Source organism: Siphateles boraxobius, unplaced genomic scaffold (genome assembly GCF_051911475.1).
Source record: "Siphateles boraxobius isolate OS27281-9 unplaced genomic scaffold, OSU_SipBor_1 32, whole genome shotgun sequence".
Taxonomy (NCBI): Eukaryota; Metazoa; Chordata; class Actinopteri; order Cypriniformes; family Leuciscidae; genus Siphateles; species Siphateles boraxobius.
In genome coordinates this window covers 3,194,472-3,213,391 of record NW_027508942.1, presented here as the reverse complement: position 1 = coordinate 3,213,391, position 18,920 = coordinate 3,194,472, and the positions used below count along the sequence as shown (strand labels likewise).

The 18,920-nt window shown below is 44.0% G+C and overlaps 2 protein-coding genes across 6 annotated transcripts in view; one reads left to right on the top strand and one right to left on the bottom strand.

Annotated features, from left to right (window-relative positions):
* tmem91 (transmembrane protein 91) overlaps positions 1-14,503 on the top strand; it is a 36,208-nt gene extending 21,705 nt beyond the window's left edge. For all 5 annotated transcript variants that reach the window (XM_077194549.1, XM_077194548.1, XM_077194547.1 and 2 more), the window contains 2 exons: positions 84-230; positions 10,572-14,503. In XM_077194549.1, coding sequence (XP_077050664.1) covers positions 84-230; positions 10,572-10,727 — 303 coding nt within the window. In that variant the 3' untranslated portion in view covers positions 10,728-14,503. The remainder of the gene's footprint in view (positions 1-83; positions 231-10,571) is intronic.
* A 1,202-nt stretch (positions 14,504-15,705) lies between these two features.
* On the bottom strand, positions 15,706-18,797 carry exosc5 (exosome component 5). The gene is made up of 6 exons (XM_077194725.1): positions 18,643-18,797; positions 18,394-18,507; positions 17,688-17,809; positions 16,124-16,264; positions 15,955-16,044; positions 15,706-15,823 (listed from the first exon to the last, which is right to left on the bottom strand). The coding sequence occupies exons 1-6, from the start codon at positions 18,770-18,772 to the stop codon at positions 15,728-15,730; spliced, it is 693 nt and encodes a 230-aa protein (XP_077050840.1). The 5' UTR covers positions 18,773-18,797; the 3' UTR covers positions 15,706-15,727.
* Between the last annotated feature and the right edge of the window lie 123 nt (positions 18,798-18,920).

Below are 18,920 nucleotides of genomic sequence, written 5' to 3'. Positions count from 1 at the left end.
TTTTCCATTGACATTATGTAACATGTAAGCTCTCTGGAGTTGTATGCTTGAGTAGTGCTGATGATTGTGATATTTCCCCACAGGACTCCTCCTGCGATGACTTCAGTGATACAGACAGTGAGAGCAACTTTCCCATCATGATCCCTCAAGATTACCTGGGCCTTGCTTTCTTCTCCATGCTCTGTTGCTTCTGGCCTCTGGGCATTGCTGCGTTCTATCTTTCCCAAAAGGTATTGGGCCATTCTCCTGGGCTTTTGTGGATATATAATTCTTGTTGTTCATACAACAATGTTGGCATATTTCAAATCCAGAGTCATATGTGACACTCAAATACTTGTCTCTCAAAAGACTCTTGATTGACAGCACTATTATCAATATCCTTTACTCTTAGCCTTGTGTCTTTTATGAACATTAAGAATTCTGATGTCATTCATGTCCTTCAGTGAAATATTATAAAAATGGCAGATGATGCATGGGAGAAAACAGACTGGAATGCCAACTAATGGAGAGGAAAAGAAAAAAGACACAACCCATAAATCATACACTTAGAAGTCCATTATATAGAGGACTGCAGCAGTCTTCCATTGTGCCTGATAATAACAGCACATCTAGTCTCTTTAAATACATTTTAACTACAGAATGTGAATATCAAACAAATGTAGTTTAATCTACATTTATATCTATGATAGATGGGTTATATTTGCTGTTGTCAAGCCACTCACATCCAGTATAGACTCAGTGTTAGACAGACATAGATAGAGAGAGAGACAGTCATAGATAGATAGATAGATAGATAGATAGATAGATAGATAGATAGATAGATAGATAGACAGATGGTCAGATATAGATAGATAGAGAGAGAGACAGTCATAGATAGATAGATAGATAAATAGATAGATAGATAGATTGATAGATAGATAGATAGATAGATAGATAGATAGATAGATAGATAGATAGATAGATAGATAGATAGATAGATAGATAAAGTTAGTTAGTATACTTCAAGCTAAATCAAGTCACAAAATCACTGGTGTGATGTCATTTCGAACAAAATCAGGCCAAAATGAAGTTTGTTTTGGGAGATGGAAACAGCTTGAAAAGCAAACTACGGAAAAGTTTCCTCTGGCTGGTAAACACCTTCGCACCACCATTGGTCCGTTTCGATTACGTAATAGTTTGGTGTGGCTCTGAGGCTCCGCCTTCTTTGACATTGAAATCTTCTCCATAAACGTGAATGCGAGTGTTGGAGCCAATACCGTCGTGGGCAGCGCGCCAGCATAAAGCTCAGCTGCGCTTAGGGCGTCCCGAGTTCGAGTCCCTGCTCCTGGGCCTTTCCCGATCCCATCCCACTCTCTCTCTCCGACTTCTCTTCCTGTCAACTAAGTGTCCTACCATAATAAACGGCAAATAAAAGAAAGAAAACTCGCGAGTAAAAACATGAACAAACTGGAGAGCCGCTTTATTGTAGAAAATGTAGTTGTAATTCTAATTGAAAGAGATACTGACACCGTTTTTTTTGTTTGTTTTTTTGTTACTTATTTTTTATTTTGAATATTCTTCAGATCTTCTTTTACTGCAATTACTTCCACTCAGAAACAATATCCTATACAAGGGGTCATAACATTCACACGCTCTTACATATATGGTCAAGTCCACTGGAGAATATGTCCACAAGTACAAGGAAAAGAAGATAATTAACAACATTTAAAATAAACAATGTGAACAGAACAAGTTCCCCTGGCAGATATAATCAGAGTTCCCTTTCGTAGTCACTCCGAGTTACGTCGGATGACGACGAAATGGGGGTTTCGCTTAGAACACCTATCGACTTCGAGTATTACAAAACGAGCCAATGGCGATGAAATGCCATGGGTCTGCGGAATTTGCATAGCGTATCTCCGCCCCACCGCGTGGGTATAAAGGAGGACGCCGGCAACATGCAGGTATGTTTTCGCTTCGGAGCCAAGAATATTTCTTCACTCCACAATCATCTCTGACTTCGCTCTATGAGACGAGCTTCTCTCTCCGGTGTTGGTGTGACGGCGATCTGCAGCGAGCTCACAGTGCCTGCTGATCTGTGCAGTGATCTGCCAGTGTGTGTGTGTCTCCCTGTGCGCTTCAACATCGCGGAGTTTTTTTCTCCTCTCATAAAAGAGCTCGCACGCGGCACGTCTTTTTAAAGACGGCTCCCCGTGCATTTCTGGTTGCAGCGGACTGGTATCGGACTCTGATGGGCACGAGCGCTGTCTAGTGTGTTTGGGCTTTGATCATGCTTGAACAGCGCTCGTGGATGACTCATGTTCTCTCTGGGAACGTGATCATCGCGTCATATATAGGTCGAGACTCAGTGAACTCGCAAGAGTGAGAGTCCCCTCATCCACTACCCGATCTTCGGCTGGTGGACAGGGTGACCTGAGGGTGTTGGTCTGGAACAAGGCGCCGACTCTGTGTCCACGCCCCAGCCCCCCCTCTTTAATTACGGTGCCCGCTAGCGAACTGATGATTCCACGAGTCTACCCTCGGGTGGCCCGTGTGTTTTCATTTGAAGCTACAGAGGATGATGCTGTGTCTGTAGCAGCATCATTAGGTGGGCTTGATTCTTCTGGAAATGACGACTCTTCACAGCTGCCACCCTTTGGTGTGCATACGGCTGTGCCTGAGTCTGATCCGGAGATGATGGCCATGCTTTCCCGGGACGATTGGTTTTTGGGTGAGGCCGCCGACGCGTCCACGGCAAACCCCAATATCTTTCCTCCCGGACGTGCATGATGAGTTCACGGGTCCTCTCGTTGGTCTCATCCGCCTTTCCTCCCCTCAGGGGCCGCTGCCCATGGGTACACTGGGGTTCCCCCGGTTGAACGCTCTGTTGCCATGCTACTGTGTCCTCAGAGTGCTTCCCGGCGCAATCCTAAGCACCCGTCCAAGCCTGTAGTTCTTTTCGTCACAGTAATCTGTGGCGAAATCCTATAGTGCCACAGGACAGGCAGCTGCCTCACTGCATCCCATGACCGTTCTGCTGGTCTACCTGACCCAGACGCTCATGGACATGCAGGAGGGCGGGACTGACCCGAGGCTCTTCAGTGAGCTGCGCGCCGCCACTGACCTTGCTCTCCGAGCGACGAAAGTGGCCGTACGCTCTCAGAGTCAGGTGATGTTCACCAGTTTGGGGCTGACCGGTCTGATGTGCAAGATGTCGGGCGGACCCGTCTGCTCGACACCCCCATCTCCCAGGTCGGCCTCTTCGGCGGTGCGGTTGAGTGCTTCTGCCCACAGTTCTCAACCGCCCGTGAGCAGATTGAGGTTATTCTGCCCGACGGCCCCGCCGTCCGCTCAGATCCCTCAGTCTGCCCACCGCCGAAGGCTCCCTCCCACGGTTCCAACCCCGCCCGTTCACCCGGGCCTGGCTCTGGAAGACCGTAGGGGGATGCCACAGCCCTCTCCAGCCCCGCACCCCGCTAAACGCCGGGTTAAGCGGCACTTTTGAGATGGGCTGCTCAGAGATGAGACTCAGTTCTTTCCAGGAGTTGGTAGCAGGGCCACTCCTTTCCCCGGTGGAGGGCTGGGGAAGAATCCTTATTCAGGAAGAACTGACTCTCTCCTCTCTGAGCATACAGAGTTCTCGGACGACACAGAGCACCGCCCACAAGCCGTGCTCTCCTCTTCCCCCTCTGCCCCAGAGGTGGTTGACACGGCGTGCCGTCCACGGACCGTTTCGCCCCTGTCCCCCTCTGTCGCCAGACCCCTGACAGAGCAGGCCCCCGTGGAACGCTGGTCCTTCCCTGGCCTCCTCTGTCAGGGTGCGGTTATGACCTTGCCCCCACACCGGGCCGCTATGCCGCCCTCGTCTGGGCTGGTCATTTCCGCTTCGCTGCACCACCGGGGGGACGTCTGTGGTTCTTCACTCCGCTGGCACAGTTGGGAGCCTGCACTAGAGCTCCCTATCTGTTCCGCTGGGTCGTGCGAACCATCGGCTCGGCTATGCGATTCAGTTCGCACGGTCTCCTCCCGGCTTCACGGGAGTCCGCTCCACTTTCGTCGGTGGCTATGCCCCTATCATGAGAGCGGAGGTTGCTCCCTACTGGCGAAGGGTGCGATTGAGACTGTCCCTCCAGCCGAGATGAGGTCCGGGTTAACAGTCCCTACCTCATTGTCCCGGAGAAGTCTGGTGGGTTACGGCCAATCCTGGACCTATGCATCTGAACCGCTCCCTTCTCAGGCTGCCGTTCAAGATGCTCCTGGCCAAACGCATTTATGGATGTGTGCGGCCACAGGATTGGTTTGCAGCGATCGACCTGAAGGACGCCTACTCTTATGTCTCCGTTCTCCTTCGACTCAGACCGTACCTACGTTCTGCTGTCAGGGCGCGCGCATGTCAGTACGCTGTTCTCCCATTCGGGCTAGCCCTGTCTCCTCGCGCCTTCACAAGGTTGTTGAGGCAGCCCTTGTTCCTCCATGGGAACACGGGGTTCGCATCCTGAACTATCTCGGTGACTGGCTGTCTTAAGCTCACTCCTGAGACCAGGTTTGTGAATACAGGGACCCAGTGCTCCGGCACCTAGCTCGTCTGGGCCTTCGGGTCAACTGGGAAAGGAGTAAACTTTGCCCCGTGCAGGGGAGCTCTTTTCTCGGCATGGACTTGGTCGCCTTCTCCACTCAGCCATTAAACAAGAGTGCGGTCCCACTGAAATTGTTTCAGAGGCTCCTGGGGCATATGGCATCTGCAGCTGCGGCAACGCCGCTCGGATTGCTTCATATGAGACCGCTTCAGCTGTGGCTTCGCGATCGAGTCCCGAGGTGGGCATGGCATCATGGCACGCTCCGAGTTACAGTAACTCCGACCTGTCGTCAGACCTTCACCCCGTGGTGGAACCTCAGTTTCTACGGGCCGGTGTTCCCCTAGAACGAGTTTCCAGGCATGTTGTTGTCTCCACAGATGCCTCTTCCACGGGCTGAGGCGCCATGTGCAACGGACATGCTGCCGCGGGCTCCTGGACAGGACCCCAGCGCCTTCTGCTTGTCAATTGCCTCGAGTTGCTGGCAGTACGCCTTGCCCTGCACCGTTTCCTCACGTTGCTCAGGGGTCAACACGTACTAGTCCGTTCAGACAATACCGCGACTGTAGCGTACATCAACCGTCAGGGTGGTCTACGCTCCCGCCGTATGTCGCAACTCGCACGCCACCTCCTCTTATGGAGTCAGAAGCACCTGAGGTCCCTTCGTGCTATCTACATTCCGGGAGATCGGAACTTTGCAGCCGACGAGCTGTCACGGTTTCGGCCCATCTCCGGCGAATGGAGACTCCATCCCCAGTCGGTTCAGCTGATTTGGGACCAGTTCGGGGACGCACAGATAGATCTGTTTGCCTCTCACGACTCGACCCATTGCGCCCTGTTCTATTCCCTGACTGAGGGCTCTCTCGGCACGGATGCACTGGCGCACAGCTGGCCGCGGGGCCTACGCAAATATGCGTTTCCCCCAGTGAGCCTTCTCGCACAGACCTTGTGCAAGATCAAGGAGGACGAGGAGCAGCTCATTCTGGTTGCGCCGTATTGGCCCACCCGGACCTGGTTCTCCGAACTGGTACTCCTCGCGACAGCACCTCCTTGGCCAATTCCTCTGAGGAAGGATCTCCTTTCTCAGAGACGGGCACCCTTTGGCACCCTCGACCCGATCTCTGGAGGCTCCACGTGTGGCTCCTGGACGGGACGAGGCAGGTTTGAGTACCCTGCCACCAGCGGTGGCGGCTACCATCACTTCCGCTAAAGCATCGTCCACGAGACATGTCTATGCGTTGAAGTGGAACCTCTTCGTCAACTGGTGCTCTTCTCGTCGAGAAGACCCCAGGAGATGCTCGATCTCTGTCGTGCTTTCCTTCCTGCAAGATGGGTTGGAGCGAAGGCTGTCTCCCTCCACCCTGAAGGTGTATGTGGCCGCTATCGCCGCATATCACGAAGCAGTTCAAGGTAAGTCTCTGGGGAAGCACGACCTGATCGTCAGGTTCCTGAGAGGAGCGAGGAGACTGAATCCTCCTCGCCCTCCTCTCGTTCCCTCTTGGGACCTCTCAGTGGTCTTAAATGCCCTGCAGAGGGCTCCCTTTGAGCCTCTGCAACCAGTTGAGCTTAAGTTCCTGTCTATGAAGACAGCGCTTCTGGTTGCATTGGCCTCCATCAAGAGGGTAGGGGACCTGCACGCATTCTCCGTTGACGAAGCGTGCTTGGAATTCGGGCCCGGTCACTCTCACGTGATCCTGAGACCCCGGCCTGGATATGTGCCCAAGGTTCCCACCACTCCCTTCCGGGACCAGGTGGTGGACCTGCAAGCGCTGCCCCGGGAGGAGGCAGACCCAGCCTTGGCACTGCTCTGTCCAGTACGCGCTCTCCGCGCTTATGTAGACAGAACGCAGTGTTTCAGGACCTCAGACCAGCTCTTTGTCTGTTATGGTGGGAGACTGAAGGGAAAGGCTCTCTCAAAGCAGAGGTTGTCTCACTGGATAGTGGACGCCATTGCTTTGGCTTACCAACAGCAAGGCCGACCGTGCCCCCTTGGTGTGACAGCCCACTCCACTCGGAGTGTGGCTTCCTCTTGGGCTCTAGCACATGGCGCCTCGCTGGCAGACATTTGTAGAGCTGCAGGCTGGGCGACACCCAACACATTCGCCAGATTCTCTAATCTCCAAGTGGAGCCTGTGTCCTCTCGTGCTGGACCCGCTCAGGTGTCTTCGCTTGCTCGCCATTCCACTCCACGGACTGGATACGTGCGATTATTCCTCAGGTGAGCCTTCCTCTTTGAAGCCCTGAGTTCCTCCTGCACTGTTGACCTCCGGCCATATGTGTATCTTAAGTCCTCCCTACGGGTAGGCATGCTGCGGCATATCTCCTCTGAGATATGCTTCCCAGTGTACCTTGGTATTCCTGTGTTAAGTAGGACTCCTTCGTCTGTGCCAGTATCACAACAGGGGGATCAGACTTTCGCAGGGCACTGGAAGACAGCTGTGAAGGTGGCGTGATTTCACGGGGACCCCCATTTCGTTGTCATCCGACGTAACTTGGAGTGACTACGAAAGGGAACGTCTCGGTTACGTATGTAACCCTCGTTCCCTGAGTAGGGAACGGAGACGTTACGTCTCCCTGCCACTTCCGCTGTACCGCTGGGCAGACGCCTGAGTTCAGTCTCGGCTCCTCAGCGAAGACATACCTGCATGTTGCCGGCGTCCTCCTTTATACCCACGCGGTGGGGCGGAGATACGCTATGCAAATTCCGCAGACCCATGGCATTTCATCGCCATTGGCTCGTTTTGTAATACTCGAAGTCGATAGGTGTTCTAAGCGAAACCCCCATTTCGTCGTCATCCGACGTAACGTCTCCGTTCCCTACTCAGGGAACGAGGGTTACATACGTAACCGAGACGTTAGTTCTAATGGTCCTCCATCACTGTCATTAGTGGTGGCCATCTTTCAATAAAAAGTTTCCTCTGAATCTCAACGAATATGTCTTTTTTTTTCCATAGTGTAAATATTTCTTAAAATTGTTAGTCATTCAGCTTGGTTTGGCTACTCCTTTTTAAGCCATTTTATCGTAATTGTTTTCTTTTGTTTTTCATGTTTAATAAAGATGCTTGCTTTTAAGCAGTGTATTGTATAAAGTTGTATATAAATAACCGTGACGTGACTGCTGGAGTGCTGAATTTCAGAGCTTGTGCAAAGATCCACATCGCTACTATCAGATACTTTCTAAACTGCTGTTTTCTCATCACTGCCACTTTTGTTGTGTGGTTGTTTTGTTATTGTGAGGAAAGTGCGCAGCACATATTAACATATTCATCTAAATGTCGCTCTCAGCAGTGTGGGTGACGTCAGGATGTTTGCTAATAGTATATCGCGACTACATATTTCAAACTTCTTTTTGCCCCAAAGCAAAGAATGAAAAAAGAACTTCGCCGTGAGAGTATCAGAGCCTTTAGTTAGTTATAGTTATAGATAATTAGGCAGATCGATATAAAGATGCACTGACAGACAGACTTGTTCATTGTTCTGTGTCTAAAGGGCAAATGGCCTGAAAGTGGCAGAGATTAGCAGAAAGCTCAGGGCTAGTTCTCTTTTGGGAGTGAGTGTGGACATTATGGAATTACACCTGAGGGTTTAGGCAGGATAACACTGAGATTTGCAGGATTAAGCCACCAGCGAATCAAAGTGGCACACGTAAGACTAAAACAAGGCACTTGTGTTATTCAGCTTTCTTGTCTCATCCTCAGGCATTACTCTAACGGACCAATCACAGACCATTTGCGGAACACCTGGGGCCGTATTCACAAAGAATTTTATTTTACCACTAGGAGTACTCCTAAATCACACTAAAATATTTTAGCTAGGAGTTTTCTCTTAAAAGTTATTCACAACGCCTTTCAGACCTACTCTTAGTAAGGAAAAATGACAACTCCTAAACTAAGAGTGAGTCTCCGTTGCTATGGATGACGTCAATTCTCATGCACGAGTTTCCTCGCAATGATCACGGTGATTGGTTGTTAGATGACAGGGCCATCATGCGGAACATAACACAGACGCAACAAATCATGGAATTACGTCATCTAAATATGTCTGTGTCCTACACAAAATAATAATAGTAATGTCATCGAAATGCATATATAATGACATGTTTGTGCAGGCCCCAGTGAAGTGTAATTCTAAAAAGGCAGAGAGAGAGAGAGAGAAAAGTGGTGAATTCAATTAAATTAAATCAAGGTAGCCTAATACCCTAATGAAACCGCCACTTGCCCAATAATAAAAAACGACACTTGCATTAACACTTGCTTGGTTAATTGACATCCTATTAGTAGGCCTATGGAAGCTTGTTTCCGCCACTGAATAAAAATAAAAATAAATAATTGCAACTTTTATCGAGATATGAAGTCAGAATTGTGAGAAATAAAGTCGCAATTGCGAGATATAGGAAGTCGCAATTGTGAGATAAAAAGTCGCAATTACCTTTTTATTTTTCATTCTGTGGCGGAAACAAGCTGTCATAGCCTAAATAGACTAGGCTACTTAAAGCAAGGAAATGTTGCTCCTATTGAAGTAATGTAATAGTTGAATGACGGTGGATTATGAACTCGCCAAAACGGAAAAGAAAGCCCAACTGGACGCAGGATCAGTTACTGCTGGCCCAGTTGGTGCTAAAAAAAAAAAAAAAACATATTAAAAGGGAAATTCGACACTGGGATATCAAGCAAAACTACGCGTGAGACATGGGAGAGGATTTGTTTGCAGATCAATGCAGCATTCCCGCTTGTGTCGCGAACCCCGGACGACTGCGAGATTTTAAGATCCTTTGTGAATAGGTCTTAGTGAGTTAGGAGTCCTCTCGACTTCTTTTAAGCTGTCCCAGACTTAGGTGCTACTTTTAGGGCTAAAATGCTTCGTGAATTACTCTTAGTGAAAAAAATTAGGAGTCCTAAAGTTATGAGTGGCACGCCCATTATTTTTAGGAGTTCCTCCTAAATTCGCCAGTTAGGAGCTACTTTTAGCCTTAAAATTCTTTGTGAATACGGCCCCTGATGTATATCACATACAAAACTCAAAAGCTCAACGATTTTTGTTTTCAGCTTAGTTCAACGAGTCAGTGTTTCCCGAAACCATCGTTCTAACGAACATTCGCAAACAGCATCGCAAAGTTGTGTGTTTGGAACGACAGCTCTCGACCAGTGGTTAGAAGCAGAGTTCATTTGCATGACATTTGGATTTAATAAATCCTTGTCTTGAGCAAAATAGCTGACATTCAGTACAATCTATGTCTATTATTTAGAATATATACAAATGTCATTTATACGTCTTTTAGTTTGTCAAGAGATTTAACCGTTTTTAAAGACTGCGCATGTGCGAATGTGCTCTAGTACGGAAGAACGAGCCTATGATTGAATCAAGAAATAAAGAAAAATAACAGAGAAAAATGAGAATTAGTCCTCAGATGTTTGTAATTTATAGCAAAAAATCTAGCATTAATTCAATCTCAAACAGATTCATTAAAATAAGTCACGTGCGTGACATCATTAACCAACATGGTTGGATGACGAATTTGCGACAAAACGGTTTCAGGAAACAGTCGTTACTAGCTAGTTGATTTCTTCAACAATGCATCGTACTATGGTAGTTGAGCAGCGAGTTGCGTCATTGTACGGAAAACGCACCCCTGAATGATCATCTTTGCGAAAGGTGTTTTTTAGGATTAATAAACCACTTAATGCAACTTTTATTGTTCTGTTCAAGCACCTTTTCAATGGAGGCGGCACTCCAGACGTTCAGCCCTCATAGCCGACAAGACTGATCAATGATTTCATTCAGACTTTAATTAGTGTCATAATGAGAGACCTCTGGTGATTGATTTCCAATAGCGCACAGGGCGTTGTCTAAAATAAGGGGATCAAAGGTGAATGGAGAAGAGAAACGAATAAAAGAAAGGATAGTGTAATGACAGAAAACAGGCATGCATTTCAATCATACGGTAAACAACCTGGAGAGAGCAAAGGGACGTCCATCATTCATTATGATTAATGCTGCTGTTTATCTCCTCCACTCCAGACAAACAAAGCTTCAGCACAAGGAGATTTCCAAGGTGCCAGCGCAGCATCTCGACAGGCTCTGTGGCTCTCCGTCCTGTCCATCGTCTTCGGCATCATCACTTACGTCTGTGCCATCGCTGCCCTGATCTCCTATCTGTCCGGGAAACCACCGTAAAGACTGGTATCCTCTCTCGAATCTTCCAGAAACACACCTCGCTGATTCCTCCTCACACAGACCGCTGCTCTTTACATACTTGCATTCATCTATTCATCTGTAATAAGTACATCCGTTCAGCAGAGACGGCGCCTTTCTGCAACTTCACCGTGGTCATATTAGAGTCTCATAGAACATGGAGATGATTCAGATCCTAACAGTGTTCATTAGATTAGGAAAAAAATCAAGTCGCTACATTTGGAGAGAGGGTAGATTTAGCTGAAATCTTTGTATTTGGGTCGGGGAAAAAACTGAAAGAGAGACCTGCGATCTTGACACTTGTGTATAAGTTGTCAGGGGAGGGAGGGACTGAGGCCTGCGGGTTTGTTAGAAAGGGAACTCGACAAGGACAGCGAGATCCGGAGATCACAACGGACTCGGCTGTGAAACAGCAGGACTTGCCCTCTGAGGCACATGACTCGAGAAAACCAGGTCATTTTCTGTCTGAGCTCTAAAGATGGTAATTGAACCACTCTCCAAGCTGTGAAAACACCGCAGTAAATGACTTCAGAACTCAGCTGGAAATTGTTAGATAGAAAACAAGTTCAAGTTCAGACAGATTCTGCAAATATGAGGATGCGCAGGCAACAGTTCAAATGCGATGGGGTAAATACACACATATATACTGCAGATTCCACTGAGTCATGCTGTTATGAGAAGATTCTATTCATAGCTTGATAAAAGACTCTCCATTTGTCTACCTACCAACAAAACTGTGTGGAGACACTTCATTTGACTCAGCTAAACCATACCTGCAAACTCTGGACCGGCGAAAAAGGTGATGAATCAGTGATTTCTAAACAATCATGTGTTTTCTATACAATTGGTCTGAACAAAAATTGCAGAATGGCTAAATGAAAATGCAAAGTCAGTCTCTGACAGTGCGTAGCTCTTGTGGAAAAGCAGAAATACAGCGGTTACCCCTGTACACACTGCAGAGCTGCGCTTATAAACACCACAGTGTTTACGCAGGCAGGACGAAAAGAAAATGAAATTGAAAAGTTTCTGAAGACTGTTCACTGATGAACCTTCTCCTGTAGGAATAATCATAGCTTGATAAATGTAGACTCTCCATTTTTTTTACCTCACAACACATCCATATGTAGACATTTATGATTCAGCTAAACCACACCTGCAAACTCTGGACCGGCAAACAAGGGAACAAACCAGGAGTAAGCAGTTGAAATCATTTCGTAAAATTATCATAATAGAATAGAACTACGTGTTGTTTTGGTTGCACAGTTGTTTGAAACAACACTAATGTCTACGATAACTACCGAAAAAGCAAAGATTTAAACACATAAAATAATATGTTTCTGATGAGTTAAGTGATTATGTATGTGATACTAAGATTGAAATTAGGATTTACTGAGCTTTATATTAATACATGCTGTATGAAAATGAAATTCACTCCCTGCCAGTAGGTGGCACTTATGGAAAAGCAGAAATACCTTATTTTGCAACACAGAACTAATGTATTTTCTGTGAATGTGCGAGACTTCAGATTCATTAGCTGCTATAGGTAAATAACTAGAAGAACAATAAAGTACAGAAAACGGTTAAACTATTTGCACTATAGACCAATGTGTCCATGGTTACAATAATAAATGAAAGTAATATTCAAAAAAAAAAAAAAAGCAGGTTTTTAAAATCAAGCCGCATAACCAGTTCTGGGTAAGTAGTTAAAAAATTAATTAATTAGTTACATCTTAAACAGTGTAATTAATCTCTCTAAAACGTATTGGATTACTTATTACTTTTTAAATCCCATATTAACCTCGGACAGATTAACAAACAAGGTTACATTAAAAGCATACATTTTAACATTAGACGTTACATTTTGATGTTAAATCCACTATTGTTTTATATAGAATTGTTCTATAGTCTATACAGTATTTACTGCAATTACATCAGTAAATAACTCATTGAATTAAAGAACAATTAAGAATAATTTACCAGGGAAAAGTTATTAAATTACAGTAATGAATTACTTAGTAATGCATTAGCATAACAGATGGTTTTTGTACAGCTAAAGATAACTGTAGGTAACATTCGAATTACAAATGGCTTTTACATTAAAAATAAGGTGAATTAACATCACTGTAGTAAGTATTGTACGAAGGTCGCACAAAAAGAAAATGTCATCAAACGTTTTGTGAAGACAGTCGGTTTCCTTCAGAAACACATTCATATAAAGAGTTTCACCCAAAGGCGACGAGTTTGCAGGTATGAGAACATCTTTAAATGATTTATATTCATACTCAGCTAAGCATATAACATGTATGTTTTGTAGATGTGAACTAAAGGGTATTTTCCAGTCTCGGCAGTCATTAACTTGAATCATTAACATGCACTTGAGGTCATGAAATCCACTTGGTTAAAAGGGGATTCTGGGATATAGGAAGCTCAAAACTGGAGTTGGTGACATTTCTACCACAGTAAGTCTGCATGGGCACTCTTTATTTTGTTGTAGCACTCAACTAATACTTCAATCTCTTATGTGGGTCTGCATTTCACCCTGATAACCCTAAAGGTAAGTGATGAGCAGTGCCAAACGAAGCTTCGACTGAAGCGCTTTAATACGAAGTATAAAACACATTACATCACATTTCTCATACTTTCAAATCCACCTGCATTCATACACAATTAATGGCACTCCCATTTTCAGCAGGATATTTATCTTTGTAACCCTAGTTATTCATTTGACTGGTGATAGATCTATCTAGACTGATTTAGTATCACTATACAAATGCAACTATAGATTCCCTAAACTTGACAATATATAAACGCCAGATATACACTATCGTTTAAAAGTCTGCTGGGGTAAGAAAGTGTTTTTTTTGTTGTTGTTGTTTTTTGTACAAAATCAACCCCAAACTTTTGAACGGTCGTGTACATCATAACGAAAGTCGACATTCAAATGTCAAGTGGATAATAATACAATCAGAAAACAACACTATTAATGTCTGCTACAGACTGTACGATTTCAGCAATCCTATAAGATCATTACAAATCACACTGTAAGACATGGATCTGATAAACTTGTGTACGACATGTATGTAGACTGTATGATGATGACACCTATTGAATCGTAGGCTACGACGCTAGTTATAATAGAAGAATAAACCGTCATCAGCATGAGCTAGTGCTGAACAAATAGAGCAAGATGAATCACACTTTGGCAATTGTGGTTTTTATATGCGCTGAAATAAAGAGGAGGAAGTGAAAGAGGAGAATATGGAAAAAAAAGTAGTTTTTCGATTTCATGTTGCATTATCGTTATTGACTAGGCTTGTATGACGTAGGACCAGTGTTTAGGAGCCACGACCACAGAAGTCGCCATGATTGGTCATCTTTCGCCTGGGACTGTCCAAAACCGTACAATGTGTATCAGGCATTAAAGATTGAAATGTGCCCTGCTCCAAAAGATTAAAGCCACAAAACAGCAGTCAGCACAAACTGCCCTGGCATGTGCCCTTCAAGCTCCCGCAGTGAGAAATTAGGTCATATCATGGTAGGAAATGATGTACTACTTTTACAACAAGCTGCCCCATCGAGCGGAGGAGAGGAGCGATAGCACAGCGCCTCCAGTCAGTTATCAGTAATCCACGCGAGACATCTGAGAGCAACACAAGTCATTATTTTACTCCTCCTCTACATTCATCTCGTGTATATGTGTATGTATATTTCCCTGGTACCTGTAATGAACAAATAAATGCACTTGATTGAAAATTTAATTTGGATTTGCCTTTGGAAAGTTTTTGATTGCATTACCATTCACATCTCTGAAGAAACTAAATGAAACATCAAACACAACTGCGGTGAACAGCAATTAATGATAATGCATATTAATATACTGTGACATGATTTTCTCACTGACCCAGCTTACAGTTTAATGAAAGCCTCTATCACTTTTTGAAAGCTATGGTTCCCAAGGCTTAAATTGCTATTTTAAGTTCAAACGTGATTTGAGTTACACAATAAAAGCAGCATTATGGTCTATTTTACTTAAATTTTTTTTTTTTAGACTTCCAGCTATTTAGTAGCTATTTCAGGACAGAAACTACAACAGCTGGGTAGCAATTTTTTTTTTTTTTTTTAGTAATTAGCTGTGCATAAAAAAACCTGTTTTTCACTATGGCACCAAATATAAATTATGCAAATTAATATGGTATGAGCTAGAAAATACAAGCCAGAAATTTTAAAAATAGCGTCTTGGAGTCAACAAATTGATCCATAAATCTTTATGGGTGAAAGCATGTGGCTGGGTCATAACACGCTCATATATTATGCATATGCAATGATAACGGAGTCAGAAAATCATCCAGTTTTAGTACAATATAAAAAAAAACAAAAATTATATATATAAATAGACACATATACATACATACAGTGGTGCTTGAAAGTTTGTGAACCCCTTGCAGCATCTGTGAACCATTTTAACAAAATAAGAGGGATCGTACAAAATGCATGTTATTTTTAGCTGAATTTATAAAAATGACTTGTCCTTTTTGAATGTGAAGATTGAAGGTAGTAGAAGAGCATTTGTCTTCTGGGAAACATGCAAGTATCTTCTGTTGCTTCTGAAGGGCAGTACTAAAGATTTTTTTTTATATGTAAACAAAATAAGAAACATTTGGACATCTTTATCCTGTTCAAAGGTTTTCTGTTGAACACAAAAAAATATATTTTGAAGAATGTTGGGAACCAGACTGTAGCCTCTGACTTCCACAGTATTTTTTTCCTACTATAGAAATGTCGACGGCTACATTTTTACTACCAATATTCTTCTAAATAGCTTTCATAAGATATTATAATAAGCCTCTTCTCAGTGACTAATGTTTACTCGACTATTAGGCGGGAGCCCTTATACATAGGACAGTTTATTATATCATATTTAGTGAAAATAAGTGAAGAAATGACAATGCAAAACTCAAAGTAAAAATCCTAACAATGATGTTTTATTGTATTTTTGAATATCGCCGTTTGACAGAATCCCTATAAAACTGGAAGATTTGTTCAGAAGCCTTTTGACTGACTGCGATGCACTGCTGCAGCTGTGTAGGAAGAAAACACACTTATGTCATTGCCTTGTAGAGAATTCGAGCATGTTATGAAACACACACACGTATCATCAGCACAAACAGAGCAATGAATCACATGCAAGAACCGCTGGATCCGAGCTCACCTCGTGGACTGAAAAAGAGCCTGAAGTTGATGACATCAAAACACTGCGCTCGACGCTATCAATAGCAAACGTTAACAACGCTCGACTTTCCTGGAAAAGAAAACATAAGAGAGACACGGATCAAGAGCTTCACTTGTGCGATATGGTTTGTGACGGAAGTGCAGTGTACCTTCTCCTGCTGAGCCGAGGGGTCTGTGATTATCTGGCCCTCTTTGCTAATAGCGCAGGTCACGCCACAAAACAGGAGGCTCATGGGAAGCCCTGCATCCATTAGAGCCATACAGGCAGCGTTCAGGCAGCACGACAGCAGCTGACACGTAGATAAGGGTGGGACACCGTGTGAATGACATGTACACTACTGCTCAAAAGTCTGAGGTTGCAAATGTAACGGAGGCCAGCTAGTAGTTGCTGTGCGAGTAAACCTCACTCCTCTGATCGCAATAGACGCTCTGGCGACAGATGCTAGAGGCTGCAGTCTTTAGCCTCCTTGTTAGAGTGCCTGACTCTCCTGCCGGAGACCCGGGTTCGAGGCCCGCTCGGAGCGGGTCGAGTGGGACCCGGGTGAAGGGGGGTTACATTGGTGACGTGACCCGGATGGGAGTGAGGTTTAGGGGGGTGAGTGTAACGGAGGCCAGCTAGTAGTTGCTGTGCGAGTAAACCTCACTCCTCTGATCTCAATAGACGCTCTGGCGACAGATGCTAGAGGCTGCAGTCTTTAGCCTCCTTGTTAGAGTGCCTGACTCTCATGCCGGACACCCGGGTTTGAGGCCCGCTCGGAGCGGGTCGAGTGAGACCCAGGTGAAGGGGGGTTACACAAAGATTTTTTTTTATGCTCACCAAGGCTGCATTTATTTGATCAAAAATACATTAATATTATAATTTAAAATAACTGTTCATTTCAATGTATTTTGAAAAATAATTTGTTCCTGTGATCAAAGTTGAATTTTCAGCATCATTACTCCAGTCTTCAGTGTCACATGATCCTTCAGAAATCATTCTAATATGCTGATTTGCCACTCGAGAAACATTTACGATTATGATCAATGAAGAAAACAGTTGTGCTGCTTAATATTTATCGTTATACCCTTTTTCAGGATTGTTTGATGAATAGAAAGTTCAAAAGAACATATTTTGTAACATTATAAATGTCTTTGCTGCCACATTTCATGAATTTAATGCATCTTTACTGAATAAAAGTATTAATTTCTTTAAAACAAAATCTTGTTTTGATTACCCCAAAGCCAGCTTTTAACAAATTATACCATGTACAACAGACTCTTGAATGATTCATGAAATAACCAGTAAGCATTAAAAACAAACGGCTCTCTACAACAGTAATTAAAAATGCTCATATAATATTAAAGGTGCAGTATGTAATATTGACATCTAGCAGTTTAACTGGGTCCTGCAGTCCAAAATTCAAAGTAATTGGCTGCATCTGAAATCACATACTACCCTACTAGACTATTATATAGTAGGTGAAAAACAGTATGTGACAAAAGTAGTATGTCTGAATTCACAGTACTCGAAAAAAGTCCCCAGATGACCGACCAAAACAAAAACAGATATCCCGGCAAACATTTAAAAGTAGTATAACTGGCTGTAGCATTGTTTTTCAGACTACTTAGCATGTTTCCTACATCTCTTTAAACATATGGCATTTCTATGCTTTAGTACAGTCCAAGATGTAATTGAACATGCATTAGAGCTAGTTTGGCAGGAGTTCAGGATACAGAGCCATCATCGTGGACGACCTGCAGGATGACAGTGAGAGAAGAGCGAGGATGAAGCGTCAACAGAAGAGCCGCCTCGCAGGTCTCGCGCACACACTGCTCTCGCGCGCGCTCTCGGACACCTGAAGGAACAACATGAGGAGAAACGCTGTATCAGACTGACACCTAGCGGTGAGAACAGGCAATGCAGGAGTCTGGACAGAAGGGCTGTTTCAATAATGTCATTACTGATATGAAAGGCAAGCCATTTATTATTAAACAATAACATTAACATGATTGTTAGTAATGCAATTAAAGTCTAAACGATTATTACATTTGCAAAAATGTTCAAACAATTTCTTGGCAAAACCTTTATAAATAAGTGTTTTTCATAAGGAAGTAATTTATTTTTAAAGTCTGCATAAAGTGGAAGTTTTGATCGCTATTGTGTGACGTGTAGCTGACTGAAATGGTTTCTTGAGTAAGAAACAAAATGCCCCTCATTAGGTATAATAATTGATGTGTTTGGATATTGTCTAGAGTTCCTACGGTTATATAATTTTGGAATGGCTGCACTTATTGCCTGATATGGAATAATATTTGGAAACTGCATAGTAAATATTGAATCACAAATACAATCAAAGTATTTGACACACACACACACACACACACACCAGTGAAACCGTATACTGTACAGACACAAAATATTTTAAGTGAAATAACATACTTGGAAGCCCCATTTTGGGCTGGATGAGAACCTCTACAGTAGCACGATCATAGATTTCCTTGCTGACTTTAACCTCAGCTGGTCCATAAACTCCAGCCAGGATACTAGTATCCCCTGAAAATACATTTACAAATCTAAAACGATACAGATATGAATGAATCAAACCGACTGTTGGACATTATTTGGCTTGACAGGCAACCAGTCGCTCTCGATAAAGGAACAAATCAGTTACAAAACTGATGTAAATACCTTGAACAAAAGTAGAAGAGCCGTCAGGTCTTGATAACAAACTCTGCTCACTTCCATATTCCCTTAAAACTGAACAACTTTGATCTAACTCCATCATGGTCCTCACGCACAATCCGCTCGTCGCACTCATAACGTCCTTGTTTTGCGCGCACCATGATGACGACATAGCGCACGTTCGCCATCTAGTTGTAAAAGTATGTAATGACCACGATGTCAGCAACAAGACCGGATTAATCGAAATTTTTCTGCGACTAATTTTAGTTTTAATTAGGATTTTT

Excerpts from the sequence above, each read along its gene's own strand:
- exosc5 (XM_077194725.1), bottom strand. The coding sequence starts at position 18,772 with ATGAGTGCGACGAGCGGATTGTGCGTGAGGACCATGATGGAGTTAGAT. Across the intron at positions 18,508-18,642 it reads CTCTTCTACTTTTGTTCAAG|GGGATACTAGTATCCTGGCT; the intron begins GTATTTACATCA and ends ATGTATTTTCAG. Across the intron at positions 17,810-18,393 it reads GCCCAAAATGGGGCTTCCAA|GTGTCCGAGAGCGCGCGCGA; the intron begins GTATGTTATTTC and ends TTGTTCCTTCAG.